The sequence below is a fragment of the Scylla paramamosain genome, chromosome 41 (assembly GCF_035594125.1).
Source record: "Scylla paramamosain isolate STU-SP2022 chromosome 41, ASM3559412v1, whole genome shotgun sequence".
NCBI classification, from domain to species: Eukaryota; Metazoa; Arthropoda; class Malacostraca; order Decapoda; family Portunidae; genus Scylla; species Scylla paramamosain.
The window spans coordinates 3,718,663-3,740,395 of NC_087191.1; the positions used below are offsets into that span (position 1 = coordinate 3,718,663).

The 21,733-nt window shown below is 42.9% G+C and overlaps 1 protein-coding gene across 1 annotated transcript in view; it reads left to right on the forward strand.

Annotated features, from left to right (window-relative positions):
• LOC135092847 (glutamate receptor ionotropic, delta-1-like) overlaps positions 1-21,329 on the forward strand; it is a 37,928-nt gene extending 16,599 nt beyond the window's left edge. Inside the window, exons 4-5 of the mRNA XM_063991589.1 lie at positions 20,315-20,472; positions 20,795-21,329. Of these exons, the coding sequence (XP_063847659.1) occupies positions 20,315-20,472; positions 20,795-20,995 (359 nt within the window). The 3' untranslated portion in view covers positions 20,996-21,329. The remainder of the gene's footprint in view (positions 1-20,314; positions 20,473-20,794) is intronic.
• The last annotated feature ends 404 nt before the right edge of the window (positions 21,330-21,733 follow it).

Here is a 21,733-nt window from a genome sequence, read left to right on the forward strand (position 1 = left end):
CAAAAGCTATAACACAACCCAACTGGATAAGGTGTAGGCTTGGGGCTGCTGCAGCTTCAGCTAGGAGAGGCATAGGTATGGGGCAAGTATAAGGGAGCTGTGGGAGCCCAAGGGTTGACAAAGACACAGGGAACACCAGAACACACACACAGCATACACACTAGACCGGCACGGTTACTGCAAAACGATCCAGGATAAATAAAAATGCACAAAGACAAAAAAATGTATATGCCTAGGGAAAAACATTGTACAAATGCAAGAAAATGCGGTTTATAAAAATGTTAAATACAGGCAGAGACAGTAATTGTGGGTGTATGTGTTAAATGATGCGTGCATAGCTGTGGTTGATGGTAATACTTTAGAAAGACATAGCATAATGAAAACCAATAAACACAAAAGCCTAAGAAAAAATAAAAATAGAGGATGATGCACAAAATGGCGGCACGGCTGGAAACAGCCAATCAGAGACCGGGATAAGGTACCGTGGCCTATCAGAGAGGAGGAAAATGTAAACAAAGGCCAAGGACCAATGAAAGGAAGCAACACAAGCCGGAAAATCAGTAGGGAGCCAATGAAAGAGTAGTCGGCAAAAATGAACGCCAAAACAGAGGAGCAAAGGCGGTAAGTGCAAAAAAAAAAAAAAAAAATCACCAGACAAAAATAAGAGAGCCACAGCAAGGCAAATATATACCAGATATTAGATAAAAACTGAGAGCTGTGACAGGGCGGGAGGCCTGGGGGATGACGATGGACACAGATCACAAGCAGGCAGAACCAGGACAAAGCACAGGGTCTGGGAAACAGGCAGGGAACAAGCCGGTGACAAGGAGGCAGATTCCTCTAAGCGTGTTGGAAAATCCAAATCGTAGAACAACCCCAAAGCCTATAAGGCACTCAGCAAATACAGCGGCAGTGTGGGGACAGGAACACTGAAGTGGATCTAGGCTGTAGCGCAAGGAAGTGATGTATGCATGACGGGACGATAAAGCACGTAGTGGTGTGCCTGGGGGCTAAAAGCAGCGACGGCAGCTCAGAAATCCAAAAATCACTCAGGATAGGCACAGAAAGCAGCTTGATAGCAGGTGGCACACTAAAGGAGGCTCGGCCAAAAACAGGAACAGACGTAATAGAAGCACGAGGCGGGAGCACGTGGTGTAAAGCTTGGGCACGTCAACAAAGGGAGTCCGCTCGCAGCAGGACATATAAAAAAAAAAAAAAAAATCGCAGGAGGCACTGTGGGAGCACCGTTGCCATCAAATATGTGCTTGTAGAGTGATCAAACACAGGCAAAAGGAGAACGAGAGGCGATGTACATACAAATCAAATATATAAATGATAAACAGTAGTAATAATGATAAAAATGGTATAACGAAAATAAACTTATAATATGTACATGGACATCCTATCATAATATATATATATATATATATATATATATATATATATATATATATATATATATATATATATATATATATATATATATATATATATATATATAATTTTTTTTATGTAAGAGGGACACCGGCCAAAGGGCAACAAAAATACAATAAAAGAAAAAAAAAAAAATGCCCACTGAGATGCCGATCCCAAGTAGGATCCAAAGTGATGGTCAAAACTTGAAGATTAATTGTCTTGAAACCTCCATCTTGAAGGAGTTCAAGTCATAGGAAGGTAGAAATACAGAAGCAGAAAGGGAATTCCTGAGTTTACCAGAGAAGGGGATGAATGATTGGGAATACTGGTTAACTCTTGCATTAGAAAGGTGGACATAATAGAGGTGAAAGAAAGAAGAAAGTCTTTTGCAGCGAGGCCGCGGGAGGAGGGGAGGCGTGCAGTTAGCTAGATCAGAAGAGCAGTTACCATAAAAATAGCGGTAGAAGATAGCAAGAGATGGAACTTTCCGGCGATGAGAAAGAGGATGAAGACAGTCAGTTAGAGGAGAGGAGTTGATGAGACGAACAGGTTTTTATTCCACCCTGTCTAAAAGAGCGGTATGAGTGGAACCCCCCAGACATGTGAAGCATACTCCATACATGGATGGATAAAGCCCTTGTACAAAGTTAGCAGATGGAGGTGTGAGAAAGACTGGCGGAAACGTTTCAGAACACCTAACTTCATAGAAGCTGTTTTAGCTACAGATGAGATGTGAAATTTCCAGTTTAGATTATAAGTAAAGGACAGACCGAGGATGTTCAGTGTAGAAGAGGGGGGGGCAGTTGAGTGTTATTGAAGAAGGGATAGTTGGCTGAAAGGTTGTTTCAAGTTGATAATAGAAGGAATTAAGTTTTTCAGGCATTGAAGAATACTAAATTTGCTCTACTTCAATGAGAAATTTTTGAGAGATCAGAAATCATGCGTTCTGTGGCTTCCTTGCGTGAACTGTTTACTTCCTAAAAGGTTAGGCGTCTCTGAAAAGACGTGGAAAACTGCAGCGTGGTATTATCAGCGGAGGAGTAAATAGGGCAAGATATTTGGTTTAAAAGATCATTGCTGAATAATAGGAAGAGAGTGAATGACAGGACACAACCCTGAGGAACAACATTGTTAATACATTTAGGAGAAGAACAGTGACCGTCTACCACAGTAGCAATAGAACGGTCAGAAAGGAAACTTGAAAAAAAGTTACAGAGAGAAGGATAGAAGCCGGAGGACGGTAGTTTGGAAATCAAAGCTTTGTGCCTGACTATCAAAAGCTTTTGATATGTCTAAGGCAACAGCAAAAGTTTCATCAAAATCTCCAAAAGAGGATGACCAACACTCAGTAAGGAAAACTAGAAGATCACCAGTAGAGCGGCCTTGACGGTACCCATACTAGCGATTAGATAGAAGGTTGTGAAGTGATAGATGTTTAAGAATCTTCCTGTTGATGATAGATTAAAAAAACTTTAGGTAGGCAGGAAATTAAAGCAATAGGATGGTAGTTTGAGGGATTAGAACAGTCACCCTTTTTAGGAACAGGCTGAATGTAGGTAAGCTTCCAGCAAGAAGGAAAAGTAGATGTTAACAGACAAAGCTGAATGAGTTTGACTAGCCAAGTTGCAAGCACGAAGGCGCAGTTTCTGAGAACAATAGAAAGAACCCCGTCAGGTCCATAAGTCTTCCGAGGGTTTAGGCCAGCGAGGGCAAGGAAAACATCATTGCAAAGAATTTTGATAGGTAGCATGAAGTGGTCAGAGAGTGGATGAAAGGGAGGAACAAGCCTTGACATGGTCTTGAAACAGACTTGACATGGTTCTGGGCAGAAATAAAAAAAGTGCATGAATTTCTGGTGATGGAAGGCTTAAGTACCTTTTGTGGGCAACCTCTCTATCATGTATAGTATGAGAACAAGCTGTCTTAAACCAAGATTTAGAAGGTTTAGATTGAGAAAAATAATGAGGGATGTATGCCTCCATGCCAAACACTATCACCTCTGTTATACGCTCGGCAGAGACACAGGCTTTGTCATGGAAGCAGTAGTCCTTCCAAGGAAAATAAGCAAAATACCTCCTCAGCTCCCCGAAACTAGCAGAGGCAAAACGCCAGAGGCACCTCCGTTTAAGGGGGATCGTGAGGAGGGATTGAAGCGATAGGACAAGAAAGAAATATTAGATTGTGATCAGAGGAGCCCAACGGAGAAGATAGCATAAGCATAAGAGAGAGCATAAGCATAAGCAGAAGAATTAGAGGTTAGGAAAAGGTCAAGAATTTTGGGCGTATCTCCAAGGAATATGAAGTAGGGTGTTGCACCAATTACTCTATGTCATGGAGTATAGCAAAATTGAAGGCTAGTTCACCAGGATGGTCAGGTAAGGGAGAGAAATGCCAAAGCTTGTGGTGAACAATGAAGTCTCCAAGAATGGAGATCTCCGCAAAAGGGAAAGGAGTCAGAACGTTCTCCACTTTGGAAGTTAAGCAGTTAAAGAATTTCTTAGTCAGAGGATTAGGTGAGAGGTATACAGCACAAATAAATTTGGTTTGAGAGTGACTCTATAGTCGTAGCTAGATGGTGTAAAACTCAGAAGGTTCAAGAGCGTGGGCACAAGAGCGGGTGAAGTCACTGCGCACATAAACGCAACATCCAACTTTGGATTGAAAATGAGGATAGAGAAAGTAAGAAGGAATATAAAAGGAGTACTGTCAGTTGCCTCAGACACCTGTGCTCTCAGTGAGGAAAAGAAGATGAGGTTCATTAGAGGAGAGATGGTGTTCTACAGATTGAAAATGAGATCTAAGACCGCGAATGTTGCAGAAATTAACAAAGAAAAGTTGAGGGCGTGCCAAGACACTTAGGGTCGATACCAGAAGAGCAGTCCGACCTGGGGACATTTGTGGTTCCCTCCCCAGCTGAGAACTATAAGGGTGGTGTGTGTGTATATATATATATATATATATATATATATATATATATATATATATATATATATATATATATATATATATATATATATATATATATATATATATATGGTTTATGCCTGGGAATGCCCACACCTCGGTGTGTCTCTATTTCTCGTTGTGGCTGGTTCTTTCCTGCGGTCCCTCTGTCCCTCGATGTGGCGTGTTTGGTGTCCTGCCGGGCCTGGTGTATTAGATGCGCCGCCGGGCCTGGCATATTTCATGCCCCGCCGAGTCTATGGGAGTGTCACAGTCGGTCCTGGGCTGAAGCAAGTTCCGGGAGGTGTCCCCCGTTGGCATGCAAAGATTATCTGAGTGGCTCGTCTAACTAAGAGTGTGAAAAAAGGTCGGTCGCGGGCCAGGTACTGTCCCCCAGCCATCTGCCGCGGTACAGCGGATACAGACGCCGCACCTGCTGGCAGGGGCTGGGTTCCTTATTCTCCTCCACATGTGTCGATCCGTTATCCTCCCCCTATAGTGTTATTCCTCTCACACGCAGACACTCTCTTTAACGAATAGCAACGGCGTCCAGAAGGGACCCTAACGACTGTGGCCACGTGTTAGCCCAAGAGGTCGCTCCAGTCAGTCGGAAGCGCTCGCCACTAAGTTACAGTCCACCAGCCACTCCATCCATTCCTGCTCTGAGGTGGTGGTCTGTTACCTGTCACTGCCAAGTAACCCGCACTTACTACCGGGCGACTCCCTGCCTGTCTCGGTGGTCTAATAGCTAAGCTAGTTCATGCCAGAGGCAAGATCAGATCCTATTCGCTGCGCCAATATGTTACGCCCCACCGGGGGTAACTGGGGACTGGCGACTCCTTAGGGGCTGCCGTCCCCCACCACTTATCTACGTTCTATCCGATCGGCCAATGGCATGGCATGTCTTTACTCCCGGCACCTCTACCTCCAAGGTAGAGGTACCTTCTCGGCCGGTAATTCCCCCGGCTATGCGGGGGGAGGGGGGGACCCTCCCTGTCCCTCCCCTGAGGCAGAGGTGCCGGCAGGGGAGTACAGGAAGGGCGCTGGAGCTCAGGTTTACTGGCCAGATTAGTTAGGGTAGTCACCGCTGGTCTCTGTTGAGGTTCGTTGGTGAAGGATGGCACTCAAAATCCGTAGAGATGTTCGGTGTTCCAGCTGTCACTCGGGCCGGAGCGCTGCTGCGCGCACGGCCCACTGGATGCTTCTAATTGAGAATGTCAAACCAGCTCGCTGCACTCTGTCCAATCCTGTAATACACTCCCACCACCTTCCGCTGTGACGGACGGGTCGGTGACGGAGGCGCCGACAGGGAACGTCCCACGGCGTGCCGTGAGCACAAGCGTCCGCATTCCCTGAGTCTGAAGACGGAACACCACACGTTAGTCTTAGACAGTCACGAGGTATGGAATCGGTCCTCCGCGAGACACGGACGAAAACGCTGACGGGAGGCTTCGTGAAAGCAGAGGTCGCCTCCGCTCACCAGAGATATCTTCTTTCTGTCCTGCTTTGTCCTTGCTTCCCAAGAGAGTTGTTGTTATTCCCAGCACCAGATCCACAGTGGCCCTCATAAAAAGGGGTCACGCGGATGGAGCTGGGTCAGCAGTAGCAGTTTTTCATGTAGACACAGATCTCTCGCCTGCATCTGCTACCATCTCACAGCTCATGTGCGCGCCCACAGGGGCGTGGGGTACTTGTGTGTCGGTGCGTGAGGGTATATGTGTGAAGTGTCTTGAAACCTCCCTCTTGAAGGAATTCAAGTCATAGGAAGGTGGCAGAAGCAGGCAGCAAGTTCCAGAGTTTACCAGAGAAAAGGATGAATGATTGAGAATACTGGTTAACTCTTGCGTTAGAGAGGTGGACAGAATAGGGGTGAGAGAAAGAAGAAAGTCTTGTGCAACGACGCCGCGGGAGGAGGGGAGGCATGCAGTTAGCAAGATCAGAAGAGCAGTTAGCATGAAAATAGCGGTAGAAGACAGCTAGAGATGCAACATTGCGGCGGTGAGAGAGGCTGAAGACAGTCAGTTAGAGGAGAGGAGTTGATGAGACGAAAAGCTTTTGATTCCACCCTGTCTAGTAGAGCAGTATGAGTGGAACCCCCACAGACATGTGAAGCATACTCCATACATGGACGGATAAGGCCCTTGTACAGAGTTAGCAGCTGGTGGGGTGAGGAAAACTGGCGGAGACGTCTCAGAACACCCAACTTCATAGAGGCTGTTTTAGCTAGAGATGAGATGTGAAGTTTTCAGTTCAGATCAGTAAAGGACAGACCAAGGATGTTCAGTGTAGAAGAGGGGGACACTTGAGTGTCACTGAAGAAGAGGGGATAGTTGTCTGGAAGGATGTGTCGAGTTGATAGATGGAGGAATTGAGTTTTTGAGGCATTGACCAATACCAAGTTTGCTCTGCCCCATTCAGAAATTTAAAAAAAAATCAGAAGTCAAGCGTTCTGTGGCTTCCCTGCGTGAAATATTTACCTCCTGAAGGGTTGGACGTCTATGAAAAGACGTGGAAAAGTGCAGGGTTGTATCATCAGCGTAGGAGTGGATAGGACAAAAAGTTTGGTTTAGAAGATCATTAATGAATAATAAGAAGAGAGTGGGTGACAGGACAGAACCCTGAGGAACACCACTGTTAATAAATTTAGGAGAAGAACAGTGACCGTATACCACAGCATCAATAGAAAGGTCAGAAAGGAAACTTGAGATGAATTTACAGAGAGAAGGATAGAAGCCGAAGGAGGGCAGTTTGGAAATCAAAGCTTTGTGCCAGACTCTATCAAAAGCTTTTGATATGTCCAAGGCAACACCAAAAGTTTCACCAAAATCTCTAAAGGAGCATGACCAAGACTCAGTAAGGAAAGCCAGAAGATCACCAGCAGAGCGGCCTTGACGGAACCCGTACTGGCGATCAGATAGAAGGTTGTGAAGTGATAGGTGTTTAAGAATCTTCCCGTTGAGGATAGATTCAAAAACTTTAGATAGGCAGGAAATTAAAGCAATAGGACGGTAGTTTGAGAGATTAGAACGGTCACCCTTATTAGGAACAGGTTGAATGTAGGCAAACTTCCAGTAAGAAGGAAAGGTAGATGTAGACAGACAGAGTTGAAAGAGTTTGACTAGGCAGGGTGCAAACACGGAGGCACAGTTTCGGAGAACAATAGGAGGGACCCCATCAGGTTTTTAAGCCTTCCGAGGGTTTAGGCCAGCGAGGGCATGGAAAACATCATTGAGAGGAATTTTAATAGGTAGCATGAAATAGTCAAAGGGTGGAGGAGGGGAGGGAGGAACAAGCCCAGAATCGTCCAAGGTAGAGTTTTTAGCAAAGGTTTGAGCGAAGAGTTCAGCTTTAGAAATAGATGTGATAGCAGTGGTGCCACCTGGTTGAAATAAAGGAGGGAAAGAAGAAGAAGCAAAGTTATTGGAGATATTTTTGGCTAGATGTCAGAAATCACGAGGGGAGTTAGATCTTGAAAGGTTTTGACACTTTCTGTTAATGAAGGAGTTTTTGGCTAGCTGGAGAACAGACTTGGCATGGTTCCGGGCAGAAATATAAAGTGCATGAGATTCTGGTGATGGAAGGCTTAAGCACCTTTACTGGGCCACCTCTCTATCATGTATAGCACGAGAACAAGCTGTGTTAAACCAAGGTTTAGAAGGTTTAGGACGAGAAAAAGAGTGAAGAATGTAAGCCTCCGTGCCAGACACTATCACCTCTGTTATGCGCTCAGCACAAAAAGACGGGTCTCTGACACGGAAGCAGTAGTCATTCCAAGGAAAATCAGCAAAATATCTCCTCAGGTCCCCCAAACTAGCAGAGGCCAAATGCCAGAGGCAGCTTCGCTTAGGGGGATCCTGAGGAGGGATTGGAGCGATAGGACAAGATACAGATACGAGATTGTGATCGGAGGAGCCCAACGGAGAAGAAAGGGTAACAGCATAAGCAGAAGGATTAGAGGTCAGGAAAAGGTCTAGAATGTTGGGCGTATCTCCAAGACGGTCAGGAATATGAGTAAGGTGCTGCACCAATTGCTCTAAGTTGTGGAGGATAGCTAGTTCACCAGGATGGTCAGTGAAGGGAGAAGAAAGCCAAAGCTGGTGGTGAACATTGAAGTCTCCAAGAATGGAGATCTCTGCAAAAGGGAAGAGGGTCAGAATGTGCTCCACTTTGGAAGTTAAGTAGTCAAAGAATTTCTTATAGTCAGAGGAGTTAGATGAGAGGTATACAGCACAGATAAATTTAGTTTGAGAGTGACTCTGTAGTCGCAGCCAGATGGTGGAAAACTCTGAAGATTCAAGAGCGTGGGCACGAGAGCAGGTTAAGCCATTGCGCACATAAGCGCAGCATCCAGCTTTGGATCGAAAATGAGAATAGAGAAAGTAGCAGGGAACAGAAAAGGGGCTACTGTCAGTTGCCTCAGACACCAGAGTTTCAGTGAGGAAAAGAAGATGAGGTTTAAAAGAGGAGAGGTGGTGTTCTACAGATTGAAAATTAGATCTTAGACTGCGAATGTTGCAGAAGTTAATGAAGAAAAAGTGGAGGGTGGTGTCAAGACACTGATGGGGACTCCGAGGCTGGTGTAGGAGTCGCCATGATGATTTAAAAAATTTTTTGAGTGAGGTGCTTGTAGTTTTGTGTGGAGGAAGAGAGTTGTCTTTAGAGGGTAGGCTGTGACTGCCCCCTTGTGTTGTAAGACACAAAGGGAAACGTTCAGTGAGGTCACAGCTGGGTTTAATGATAAGTTCACAGCACCCCCTGAACAGTGCATTAGACCTCACTGGGAGTAAACATCGTTTCGGCAGGTGTCTACTGCCTCCTTCGTTTTGTATATATATATATATATATATATATATATATATATATATATATATATATATATATATATATATATATATATATATATATATATATATATATATATTTGGCGTTGGCGTTAGCAGCTGGGGGCGGTGAGAAAAACTGGCGGAGATGTCTCAGAACACCTAACTTTATAGAAGCTGTTTTAGCTAGAGATGAGATGTGACGTTTCCAGTTTAGACTATAAGAAAAAGACAGACCGAGGATGTTCAGTGTAAAACATCATTGAAGAAGAGGGGATAGTTGTTTGGAAGGTTGTGTCGAGATGATAGATGGAGGAATTGAGTCTTTGAGGCATTGAACAATACCAAGTTTGCTCTGCCCAATCAAATTTTAGAGAGATCATAAGTCAGGTATTCTGTGGCTTCATTTTGTGAACTGTTTACTTCTTGAAGGGTTGGACGTCTATGAAAAGACGTGTAAAAGTGCAGGGTGGATTGGCCAAGAAGTTTGGTTTAGAAGATCATTGATGAACAATATGAAGAGAGTGGGTAACAGGACAGACCCCTGAAGAACACCACTGTTAATAGATTTAGGAGAAGAGTGACCGTCTACCACAGCAACAATAGAAAAGTTAGAAAGGAAACTCGAGATGAAGTTTGAGAGAAGGATAAAAGCCGTAGGAGGGTAGCTTGGAAATCAAAGCTTTGTGCCAGACTCTATCAAAAGCTTTTGTTATGTCTAAGGCAACAACGAAAGTTTCACCAAAATCTCTAAAAAAGAATGACCAAGACCTATTAAGGAAAGCCTGAAGATCGCCATTAGAGCGGCCTTGGTGGAACCCATACTGACGAACAGATAGAAGGTGTTTAATAATCTTCCTGTTCAGGATAGATGCAAAAACTTTAGATAGGCTGGAAATTAAAGCAATAGGACGGTAGTTTGAGGGATTAGAACGGTCACCCTTTTTAGGAATAGGTTGAATGTAGGCAAACTTCCAGCAAGAAGGAAAGGTAAATGTTGACAGACAAAATTGAAAGAGTTTCACTGGGCAAGGTGCAAGCACAAAGGCACAGTTTCGGAGAACAATAGGAGACACCCCATTAGCTCATAAGCCTTCCAAGGGTTTAGGCCAGCGAGGAAAACATCATTGCGAAGAATTTTAATAGTTAGTATGAAGTATTCAGAGGGCGGAGGAGAGGGAGAAACAAGCCTTGAATCGTCCAAGGTAGAGTTTTTAGCAAAGGTTTGAGCTAAGAGTTCAGCTTTAAGAATAGATGTGATAGCAGTGGTGCCATCTGGTTAAAATAAAGGAGGGAAAAAAGAAGCAATGTTATTGGAGATGTTTTTTACTAGATGCCAGAAGTCACGAGGTGAGTTAGATCTTGAAAGGTTTTGAATTTTGTTAAGGAAGGAGTTTTTGGCTAGCTGGAAAACAGACTTGGCATGGTTCTGAGCAGAAATATAAAGTGCATGAGATTCTGGTGATGGAAGGCTCAAGTACCTTTTGTGGGCAACCTCCCTATCATGTATAGCAGGAGAATAGGCTGTGTTAAACCGATGTTTGGAAGGTTTAAGACGAGGAAAAGAGTGAGGAATGTACGCCTCTATGCCAGACACTATCACCTCTATTATGCGTTCGGCATAACAGAGGTCTTTGTCACGGAAGCAGTAGTCATTCCAGGGAATATCAACAAAATTAGGTCCCCTCAACTACCAGCGGCAAAACGCCAGAGGCACCTCTACTTAGGGGGATCCTGAGGAGAGACTGGAGTGATAGGACAAGATACAGATATGAGATTGTGATCAGAAGATCCCAATGGAGAAGAGAGGGTGACAGCATAAGCAGAAGGATTAGAGGTTAAGAAAAGATAAGAAAAAAAAAAGTTGGGCTTATCTCCAAGACGGTCAGGAATACGATTAGCGTGTTGCACCAGATGCTCTAGATTGTGGAGGATAGCAAAGTTGAAGAATAGTTCCCTAGGATGGTCAGTGAAGGGAGAGGAAAGCCAAAGCTGGCGGTGAACATTGAAGTCTCCAAGAATAGAGATCTCCGCAAAAGGGAAGAGAGAATGTGCTCCACTTTGGAAGTTAAGTAGTTAGAGAATTTCTTATAATCAGAGGAATTAGGTGAAAGGTATACATCACAATTAAATTTAGTTTTGAGAGTGACTGTGTAGTCATAGCCAGATGGTGGAAAACTCGGAAGATTCATGAGCGTGGGCACGGGAGCAGGTTAAGGCATTGCGCACATAAACGCAACATCCAACTTTGAAAGACAAGGCTGCTAAAGTTTATGGTAGGATGTCAATGGCGGATTTATAGCGTTATGAGGAGTTTAAAGCTCACATCACTGAGTATCTCGATAAAACTTACGTACATACGCGGACGTCCTGCATGTAGTAGAAGACGAGGACATCTACCACGGTACCCTGTTGAAATGTGGAACGTGTGTCTAAGAATAATTACAGATAAAAGTATAATTTATAACGTACAACAAGTAATAATGGTGCAACAAGTAAAAAAATTGATAAACAGGAGGAGAGTGGTTTTTTTTTTATTGTTGGATGAACTCCGAAACAGCACGAGACCAAGGCTTCCATATTTAAGGTATAAATTGTTCCATAATAAAGTTAGTGCCCCAGCTACATAAATCCGATTTGTCGCATTGTTATTTATACATACTATATTTGGCATATAAAGTATATTTTTAGTTTAACACTGGGCAGCAAAGGATTCGGTAGAACTCAAGCTTGGAGGAAAGATTAAAGAATATGGTTGCACGTTATCAATAATTCCAGGACAATGGTCAAATTTTATTCTACCTGAAGAGTAGGTCATACAGTGTTGTCCCTGAGTTTAGAAAATGCATAATAATGCATTTAATTTTTTTTTGTTTTATGATAAGAATAAATAAATAAATAAATAAACCAATAAATGGATTATGTTATCAGTAGCATATTTTACTTTTTTCATAGTGATGATTTTTTGCCGCCTATTTTTCCTATCCCCCACCAGACTGTCACCTAGTTGTCCTGTCGCTCACTTGACTGTCGCCTAACTTTCCTGTCGCCCAGCTCATTGTCGTGTAGTTGTCTTGTCCAGCTGACTGTCGCCAAGGTGTCCTGTCGCCCAACTGACTGTCACCTAGTTGTTCTAGCCCCCAGCTGACTGTCGCTCAGTTGCTCCTGAACCGCTACGTTATCATCCCCAGAGTCTGGAGGCGCCCCTCAGTCTTCCACATAATTTATTGTCACGAAGTTGTTCTCCGGCTTTTCTGTTGTGTCAGTAGTAGTAGTAGTAGTAGTAGTAGTAGTAGACCTCACTGGGAGTTTATGCACCTGCCGAAACGATAATTACTCCCAGTGAGGTCTAAAGCACTGTTCAGGGGGTGCTGTGAACTTATCATTAAACCCAGCTGTGACCTCACTGAACGTTTTCCTTTGTGTCTCACAACACAAGGTGGCAGTCCCAGCCTGCCCTCTAAAGACAACTCTCTTCCTCCACACAAAATTACAAGCACCTTATAACACACACACCCTTCTCTCAAAAATTTCAAAATTATCAAGGCGACTCCTACACCAGCCTCGGAGTCTCCATCTGGGGAGGGGACCATAAATGTCCCTAGGTCGGACTCCCTTTCTGTCGACGACAGCCCCCTCAACTTTTTCTTCATTAATTTCTGCAACATTCGCGGTCTAAGATCTAATTTTCAATCTGTAGAACACCACCTCTCCTCTTCTAAATCTCATCTTCTTTTCCTCACTGAAACTCAGGTGTCTGAGGCAACTGACAGTAGCCTCTTTTCTGTTCCCTCCTACTTTCTCTATCCTCATTTTCGATCCAAAACTGGATATTGCGTTTATGTGTGCAATGACTTAACCTGCTCTCGTGCCCATGCTCTTGAATCTTCTGAGTTTTCCACCATCTGGCTACGACTACAGAGTCACTCTCAAACTAAATTTATCTGTGCTGTATACCTCTCACCTAATTCCTCTGACTATAAGATATTCTTTGACTACTTAACTTCCAAAGTGGAGCACATTCCACTTTTGCAGAGATCTACATTCTTGGAGACTTCAATGTTCACCACCAGCTTTGGCTTCCCTCTCCCTTCACTGACTATTCTGGTGAACTATTTTTCAACTTTGCTATCCTCCACGACCTAGAGCAATCGGTGCTACATCCTACTCGTATTCCTGACCGTCTTGGAGATACGCCCAACATTCTTGATCTTTTCCTGACCTCTAATCCTTCTGCTTATGCTGTCACCCTTTCCTTTCCGTTGGGCTCCTCCGATCACAATCTCATATCTGTATCTTATCCTATCGCTCGAATCCCTCCTCAGGATCCCCCTAAGCGAAGGTGCCTCTGGCGTTTTGCCTCTGCTAGTTGGGGGGACCTGAGGAGGTATTTTGCTGATTTTCCTTGGAAAAAACTATTGCTTCCGTGTCAGAGACCCGTCTTTGTGCGCTGAGCGCATAACAGAGGTGATAGGGTCTGGTATGCAGGCGTACATTCATCACTCTTTTTCTCGACCTAAACCTTTCAAACCTTGGTTTAACACAGCTTGTTCTCGTGGTATACATGACAGAGAGGTGGCCCACAAAAGGTATTTAAGCCTTCCATCACCAGAATCTCATTCACTTTATATTTCTGCCCGGAACCATGCCAAGTCCGTTCTCCAACTAGCCAAAAACTCCTTCATTAACATAAAGTGTCAAAACCTTTCAAGATCTAACTCCCTTCGTGACTTCTGGCATCTAGCCAAAAATATCTCCAATAACTTTTCTTCTTCTTTCCCTCCTTAATTTCAACCAGATGGCACCCCTGCTATCATCTCTATTTCTAAAGCTGAACTCTTCGCTCAAACTTTTGCTAAAAACTCTACCTTGGAAGATTCTGGGCTTGTTCCTCCCTCTCCTCCATCCTCTGACTAGTTCATGCTACCTATCAAAATTCTTCGCAATGATGTTTTCCATTCCCTCGCTGGCATAAACCCCCGGAAGGCTTATGGACCAGATGGGGTCCCTCCTATTCTTCTCCGAAACTGTGCCTCCGTGCTTGTACCTTGCCTAGTCAAACTCCTTTAGCTCTGTGTGTCAACATCTACCTTTCCTTCTTGTTGGAAGTTTGCCTATATTCAGCCTGTTCCTTTTTTTTTTTTTTTTTTTTATGTAAGAAGGACACTGGCCAAGGGCAACAAAAATCTAATAAAAAAAATGCCCACTGAAACGGTCACCCTAAAAAGGGTGACCGTTCTAATCCTTCAAACTACCTTCCTATTGCTTTAATTTCCTGCCTATCTAAAGTTTTCGAATCTATCCTCAATAGGAAGATTCTTAAACATCTATCATTTCACAACCTTCTATCTGATCGCCAGTATGAGTTCCGTGAAAGCCGCTCTACTGGTGATCTTCTGGCTTTCCTTACTGAGTCTTGGTCAACCTCTTTTAGAGATTTTGGTGAAACTTTTGCTGTTGCCTTGGACATATCAAAAGCTTTTGATACAGTCTGGCACAAAGCTTTGATTTCCAAACTACCCTCCTACAGCTTCTATCCTTCTCTCTTTAACTTCATCTCAAGTTTCCTTTCTGACCGTTCTATTGCTGATGTGGTAGACGGTCACTCTTCTCCTAAATTTATTAACAGTGGTGTTTCTTACGGTTCTGTTCTGTCACCCACTCTCTTCTTATTATTCATTAATGATCTTCTAAACCAAACTTCTTGTCCTATCCACTCCTACGCTGATGATACCACCTTGCACTTTTCCACGTCTTTGTGGTAGACTCTATCAAAAGCTCTTGATATGTCCAAGGCAACAGCAAAGGTTTCACCAAAATCTCTAAAAGAGGATGACCAAGACTCAGTAAGGAAAGCCAGAAGATCACCAGTAGAGCGGCCTTGACGGAACCCATACTGGCGATCAGATAGAAGGTCGTGAAGTGATAGATGTTTAAGAATCTTCCTGTTGAGGATAGATTCAAAAACTTTAGATAGGCAGGAAATTAAAGCAATAGGACGGTAGTTTGAGGGATTAGATCCAAATCACCCTTTTTAGGAACAGGTTGAATGTAGGCAAACTTCCAGCAAGAAGGAAAGGTAGATGTTGACAGACAGAGCTGAAAGAGTTTGACTAGGCAAGGTGCAAGCACGGAGGCACAGTTTCGGAGAACAACAGGAGGGATCCCATCAGGTCCATAAGCCTTCCGAGGGTTTAGGCCAGCGAGGGCATGGAAAACATCATTGCGAAGAATTTTAATAGGTGGCATGAAGTAGTCAGAGGGTGGAGGAGAGGGAAGAACAAGCCCAGAATCATCCAAGGTAGAGTAGCAGTAGCTGCGTCTGAAATAATAATAACAGTATAATTTGTAGTAGTTTTGGTAGTAGTAGTAATAGTATTAGAATTAGTAGTAGTAGTAGTAGTAGTAGTAGCAGTAGTAGTAGTAGTAGTAGTAGTAGTAGCAGTGGTAGTAGTAGTAGTAGTAGTGCGAAAATCTAGCTCTAGCTGTTTTGCCTCCATTCAGTTACTCACGATTGATAAGCGTGCAAAGTGGGCGGCATTTCTGCTACGAGTAGATTCGTCATCCAGACCTAACCTCTTTTTTTCGATCTTTATTGGCTGAGAGTAACTTTAATCCATCTTATAACCCTGTCACTGTTGCTGGACATGGACATAATCGTCGACTCTGCCCTCGGTTATTTTGCTATGATACATGTTGTATCCTATAGCTCGGCTGTTGGCATCACACGTAGGTCAACGTGGCTGATTTCTGCATTAGTTGGTGGAACTATGGGAAGGTCGACTCTCATGTATAGTCCATGAAGCATCAGTAATGGTGATTGACCCGTGATGCAAAGTAGTGTGGCGCCGTAGTATGCTAGTTGGTTGTGGAACTTTTACAGTAGAGGCCACGAATCCAGCTTTTGAAGATCATGTTGAATCTCTTGATGGCACTATTTCCATGTATAGAAAAAAATGGCAGAGACAACTGAGAGCACCTAACTTCATAGAAACTGTTTTAGCTGAGATGTGGTTTTCATCTCTATCGCAATGATGTTTTCCATGCCCTCGCTGGCATAAACCCTCGGAAGGCTCATGGACCTGATGGGGTCCTTCCTACTGTTCTCCGAAACTGTGCCTCCGTGCTTACACCTTGCCTAGTCAAACTCTTTCAACTCTGTCTGTCAACATCTGCCTTTCTTTCTTGCTGAAAGTTTGCCTACATTCAGCCTATTCCTAAAACGGTGACCGTTCTAATCCCTCAAACTACTGTCTATTGTTTCAATTTCCTACTTATCTAAAGTTTTTGAATCTATCCTCAACTGGAAAATTCTTAAACATATATCACTTCACAACCTTCTATCTGATCGCCTCTCTACTGGTGATCTTCTGGCTTTCCTTACTGAGTCTTGGTCATTCTCTTTTAGAGATTTTGGTGAAACGTTTGGTGTTGCCTTGGATATATCAAAAGCTTTTGATAGAGTTTGGCACAAAGTTTTGATTTCCAAACTACCCTGCTACGGGTTATATCCTTCTCTCTGTAACTTCATCTCAAGTTTTCTTTCTGACCGTTCTATTGCTGCTGTGGTAGACGGTCACTGTTCTCCTAAATCTTTTAACAGTGGTGTTCCTAAGGATTCTGTCCTGTCACCCACTCTTTTCTTACTATTCATCAATGACCTTCTAAACCAAATTTCTTGTCCTATTCACTCCTACGCTGATAATACCACCCTGTACTTTTCCAAGTGTTTTCATAGACGTCCAACACTTCATGAAGTAAACATTTCACCCAGGGAGGCCACAGAACACCTGACTTCTGATCTTTCTAAAATTTATGATTGTGGCACAGGAAAATTAGTATTGTTTAATGCCTCAAATAACTCATTTTCTCCATCCATCAACTCGACACAACCTTCCAAACAACTATCCCCTCTTCTTCTATGACACTGAATTGTTCCCCCTCTTCTACAATGAACATCTTCGGTCTGTCCTTTTCTTATAATCTGAAGTGGAAGCATCACATATCATCTCTACCTAAAACAGCTTCTAGACGTTAGACGTTCTGAGACGTCTCCGCCAGTTTTTCTCACTCTCCCAGCTGCTAATTATGTACAAGGGCCTCATCTGTCCATGTATGGAGTATGATTCACATGTCTGGGGTGGGTTCCACTCATACCGCTCTTCTAGACGGGGTGGAATCAAAAGTTTTTCGTTTCATCAACTCCTCTCGTCTAACCGACTGTCTTCAGCCTCTCATCGTCGCAGTGTTGCAGCAGCTGTCTTCTACCGCTATTTTCATGCTAACTGTTCTTCTGATCTTGCAAACTGTATGCCTCCCCTCCTCCCGGGGCCTTGCTGCACAAGACTTTCTTCTTTCTTTCATCCCTGTTCTGTCCATCTCTCTAATGCAAGAGTTAACCAGTATCCTCAATCATTCATCCCTTTCTCTGGTAAATCGTGGAACTCCTTGCCTGCTTCTATATTTTCATCTCTTATTCAAGATGGAGGTTTAAAGAAACTTATCTTTCAGTTTTTGACCACCGCTTTGGACCCTTTTATGGGACAGGCATCTCAGTAGGCTTTTTATTTATTTTTTTTTAGATTTTTGTTGCCCTTGGCCAGTGTGCCTCCTACAAGCACACACACACACACACACTATATATATATATATATATATATATATATATATATATATATATATATATATATATATATATATATATATATATATATATATATATATATATATATATATATATATATATATAAAACATGATCTCGCACGACCCTACGCTACCATTGGTTTACATCGAATAAATTATTTTCGAAGAGGTTTTGAGACACTACTGTAAGTCTGGCAATTTGAACATCCTTGTGCTAGCACACTGCCGACACACCGCAAAGTACCAAACCTCAAGATTATATACGCGGTTACAATGAGGCGCACATAAAAATGTATATATATATATATATATATATATATATATATATATATATATATATATATATATATATATATATATATATATATATATATATATATGTGTGTGTGTGTGTGTGTGTGTGTGTGTGTGTGTGTGTGTGTGTGTGTGTAAATAATAATAATAATAAACGGTTTATTCTTTAGGCAGTCAACAAACTGAAAATGTACATTGGGGGTGGGGAAATACTTGACATTAATCCTAAAGGTAAGTCAAATCTAGAAGAGACTATTGATTGATGGCTCGCACCATGGTGGGAATCGCACTGAGTCTGTACCGGTCCGTACGTGGCGCCTTTAGGGGCGTTATCTTATTGTGGTGTCGTGGCACCGGTAGGGCGAGGCGCGTCAGGCGGCAGCATGTTTCTGAGACGTGTATGATTTAGAAGTCCCCTTCCAAACTTCTCTAGAACCTCACTGTACCTGGTGGATAGTCTGGACAGCTTCAGGGTGTTCAGGGCTTCTTCATAGGTGGTGTATGCAGGGCCAAGGATGACCCTGCACGCCCTTTTCTGCACACTCTCCAACTGTAGCTGTTGAGTTTGTGTGAGGGAGGAGGACCACGCTGGGAAGGCGTACATGAGTTTAGGGAGGATGAAAGTAAGATACACCCCCCTTAACTCATCTGTCGGCGTCCCCAGCGACCTGAGTCTGCGCAGCATGTACAGCCTGTAGATAGCTGATCTTATGGTGCTGGCGACATGCTGCTTCCAGGTCAGCTGGTCGTCCACCGTGACTCCGAGGACCTTGGCACATCGGACTACCTGGAGGGGGTGAGGGCCCACTGAGAGCTGGGGAGGGGGCACTGGTACAGAGGAGGTACAGAAATGCATCACCACAGTTTTGTTGTGGTTGATGGTCATCCTGCTCTCCTCCGTCCACGTCTGCAGTCGCTCCAGGATCGCTTGCAGTGGCGAGTAGTCCGGGTTCTTGGTGGAAACTGGGATGCCCACGGTGCAGTCGTCCACATACTTCCAGTGATGGGGGGTGTCAGTGAGGGCGTCGTTAATGAGGAGGAGGAAGCATAGAGGACCCATCTTGGTCCCCTGGGGGACCCCACAAGTCAGCTGTTGGAAAGTAGAGACAGAGCCCTGATAGCGAACGGCCTGACGCCTCCCTGTGAGGAAGTCGGCTAGCCACGCTATCAGGTTAGGAGGGAGACCCAGACTCACTGCTTTGCTGATGACAACAGTGTGATCAACAAGATCAAAAGCCTTTTTGAAGTCCACAAAAGCAACAGCTAGAGAGGTGTTTCGCTTGTCCAGGTGGCTGTGGATGAATTCAAGGAAGCTGGTCAGGTAATGGGAGGTGGAGGTGGCTTTTATATTTCCAAACTGTCTGATATCAACGGTATTACAAATTTTGGTGTAGGCCCAGTCATATACAAAATCTTCACAAATAAGGCTAGGGATGGGGGGTGATAGAGACTGGTCTGAGGTCATTGAGTGACTGTGGACTGGAGGTTTTGGGGATGGGGGTGACGTAAGATGTCTTCCAGTCCTCGGGGCAAGAGTGTTGGGAGAGTGAAGTGTTTATTATTGAGCATAGCGGTGTTGCTAGCTCTACAGCAAATTCCTGTGTGTGTGTGTGTGTGTGTGTGTGTGTGTGTGTGTGTGCTTGTAGGAGGCACACTGGCCAAGGGCAACAAAAATCTAAAAAAAAAAAAAAAAAAGCCTACTGAGATGCCTGTCCCATAAAACGGTCCAAAGCGGTGGTCAAAAACTGAAAGATAAGTTTCTTTAAACCTCCATCTTGAATAAGGGATGAAAATATAGAAGCAGGCAAGGAGTTCCACGATTTACCAGAGAAAGGGATGAATATATATATATATATATATATATATATATATATATATATATATATATATATATATATATATATATATATATATATATATATATATATATATATATATATATATATATATATATATATATATATATATATATATATATATATATATATATATATATATATATATATATATATATATATATATATATATATATATATATATATATATATATATATATCAAAGAATGTTTGATTTTTTTGTAAAAAATAAACATAAAGCAAATGGACTTCAGATTTAAAATGATATACTGTATTAGTTGTACATTAGACTGTGCCATGTGCTATACTGAATATATTGCTGAACGAGTGTGAATGTGCAGATGAGCTGTGGGGACACCAACTATCTAATGGCACCTGGAACGGCATGGTGGGTCTCTTTGCCCGCGGCGAAGGCGACATAGGCATTGCCAACCTGTTCATCTCAGCCATGGGCGGGCGGAAAGAGCACCAGTGGTATACGGCACCCTATGGCCAGGAGGTACTGCTCTCCAATACAAATTAAAAAAAAAAATAATAATGATAAACAGATATTCCATGAAATGCATATTTGCCTAAACTGATTTCAGGGTATTAATGCAATTGCCTATAACACACCATACGTCACCATAGCACAGGATATTTATGAGATGTAGTTTATCATAAGTATGTGTACGAGTATGCATGACTGCATACTTACTCGTACGAATATCATTGTCTAAGACTCGAAGTAAACACGTCGGCATGTAAGACTCGAAGTAAAGTCGTCGTCATGAATATATGCTATTACCAATGTGAACAAATTAAATTTTCACATCCGACAGAGTACGTGCATCCTGATTAAGAAAGGAGCAAGTATGCCTCAATGGCAGTCCCTTGCCCTGCCCTTCAGGAGAAACACGTGGATCGCCGTGCTAGTGATGGGTCTCGTCCTGGGACCGATCTTTTTTGCCCTGTCTCGGCCTCGCGTCACCAGGTGTGTACACCAAACATATTTTTTGCTGTTAATGCACATTGTACTATAGTATGATGAGTTACGGAAGGGGCAAAAGTGCACACCAAAATTAGATTTTCACTGGCCTTTCCTACGACATTTGAACACACGCACAGAATGGCTGGTTTCTGAGTCACTTTCAATAAATGCAGTATTATTGTGTTTTCTTACTCTCATCATCCTAAGCATTCTTTTCAGCTCTGCCCGGCTCATACCTAACAAATTCCTCCTGGTGGACCAGGTGGATAGAAATTGGGTTTGTCTCATTTTACATTGTAATCCTTATTCACTTGACAGTGAATAGGTACAGAATGTTGGGTGAAGTGACCTTGTCACCAGGTTCATGCAGGTTTGCTAATCCGCGTATTTCACACACACACACACACACACACACACACACACACACACACACACAGACACACACAGACACACACACACACACACACACACACACACACACACACACACACACACACATTTTATATATATATATATATATATATATATATATATATATATATATATATATATATATATATATATATATATATATATATATATATATATATATATATATATATATATATATATATATATATATATATATATATATATATATATATATATATATATATGATGTAACGCGAGTTTCTGCAAATACTGAAAGAGGTGAAAGAACGTGTAATTCTAAGTAGAAAATGTTCTACACACACGTGCATTTTAAGGCTTTGTTTACCTGTCAGAGGAGTTGAAAATGTATAAGTGTACT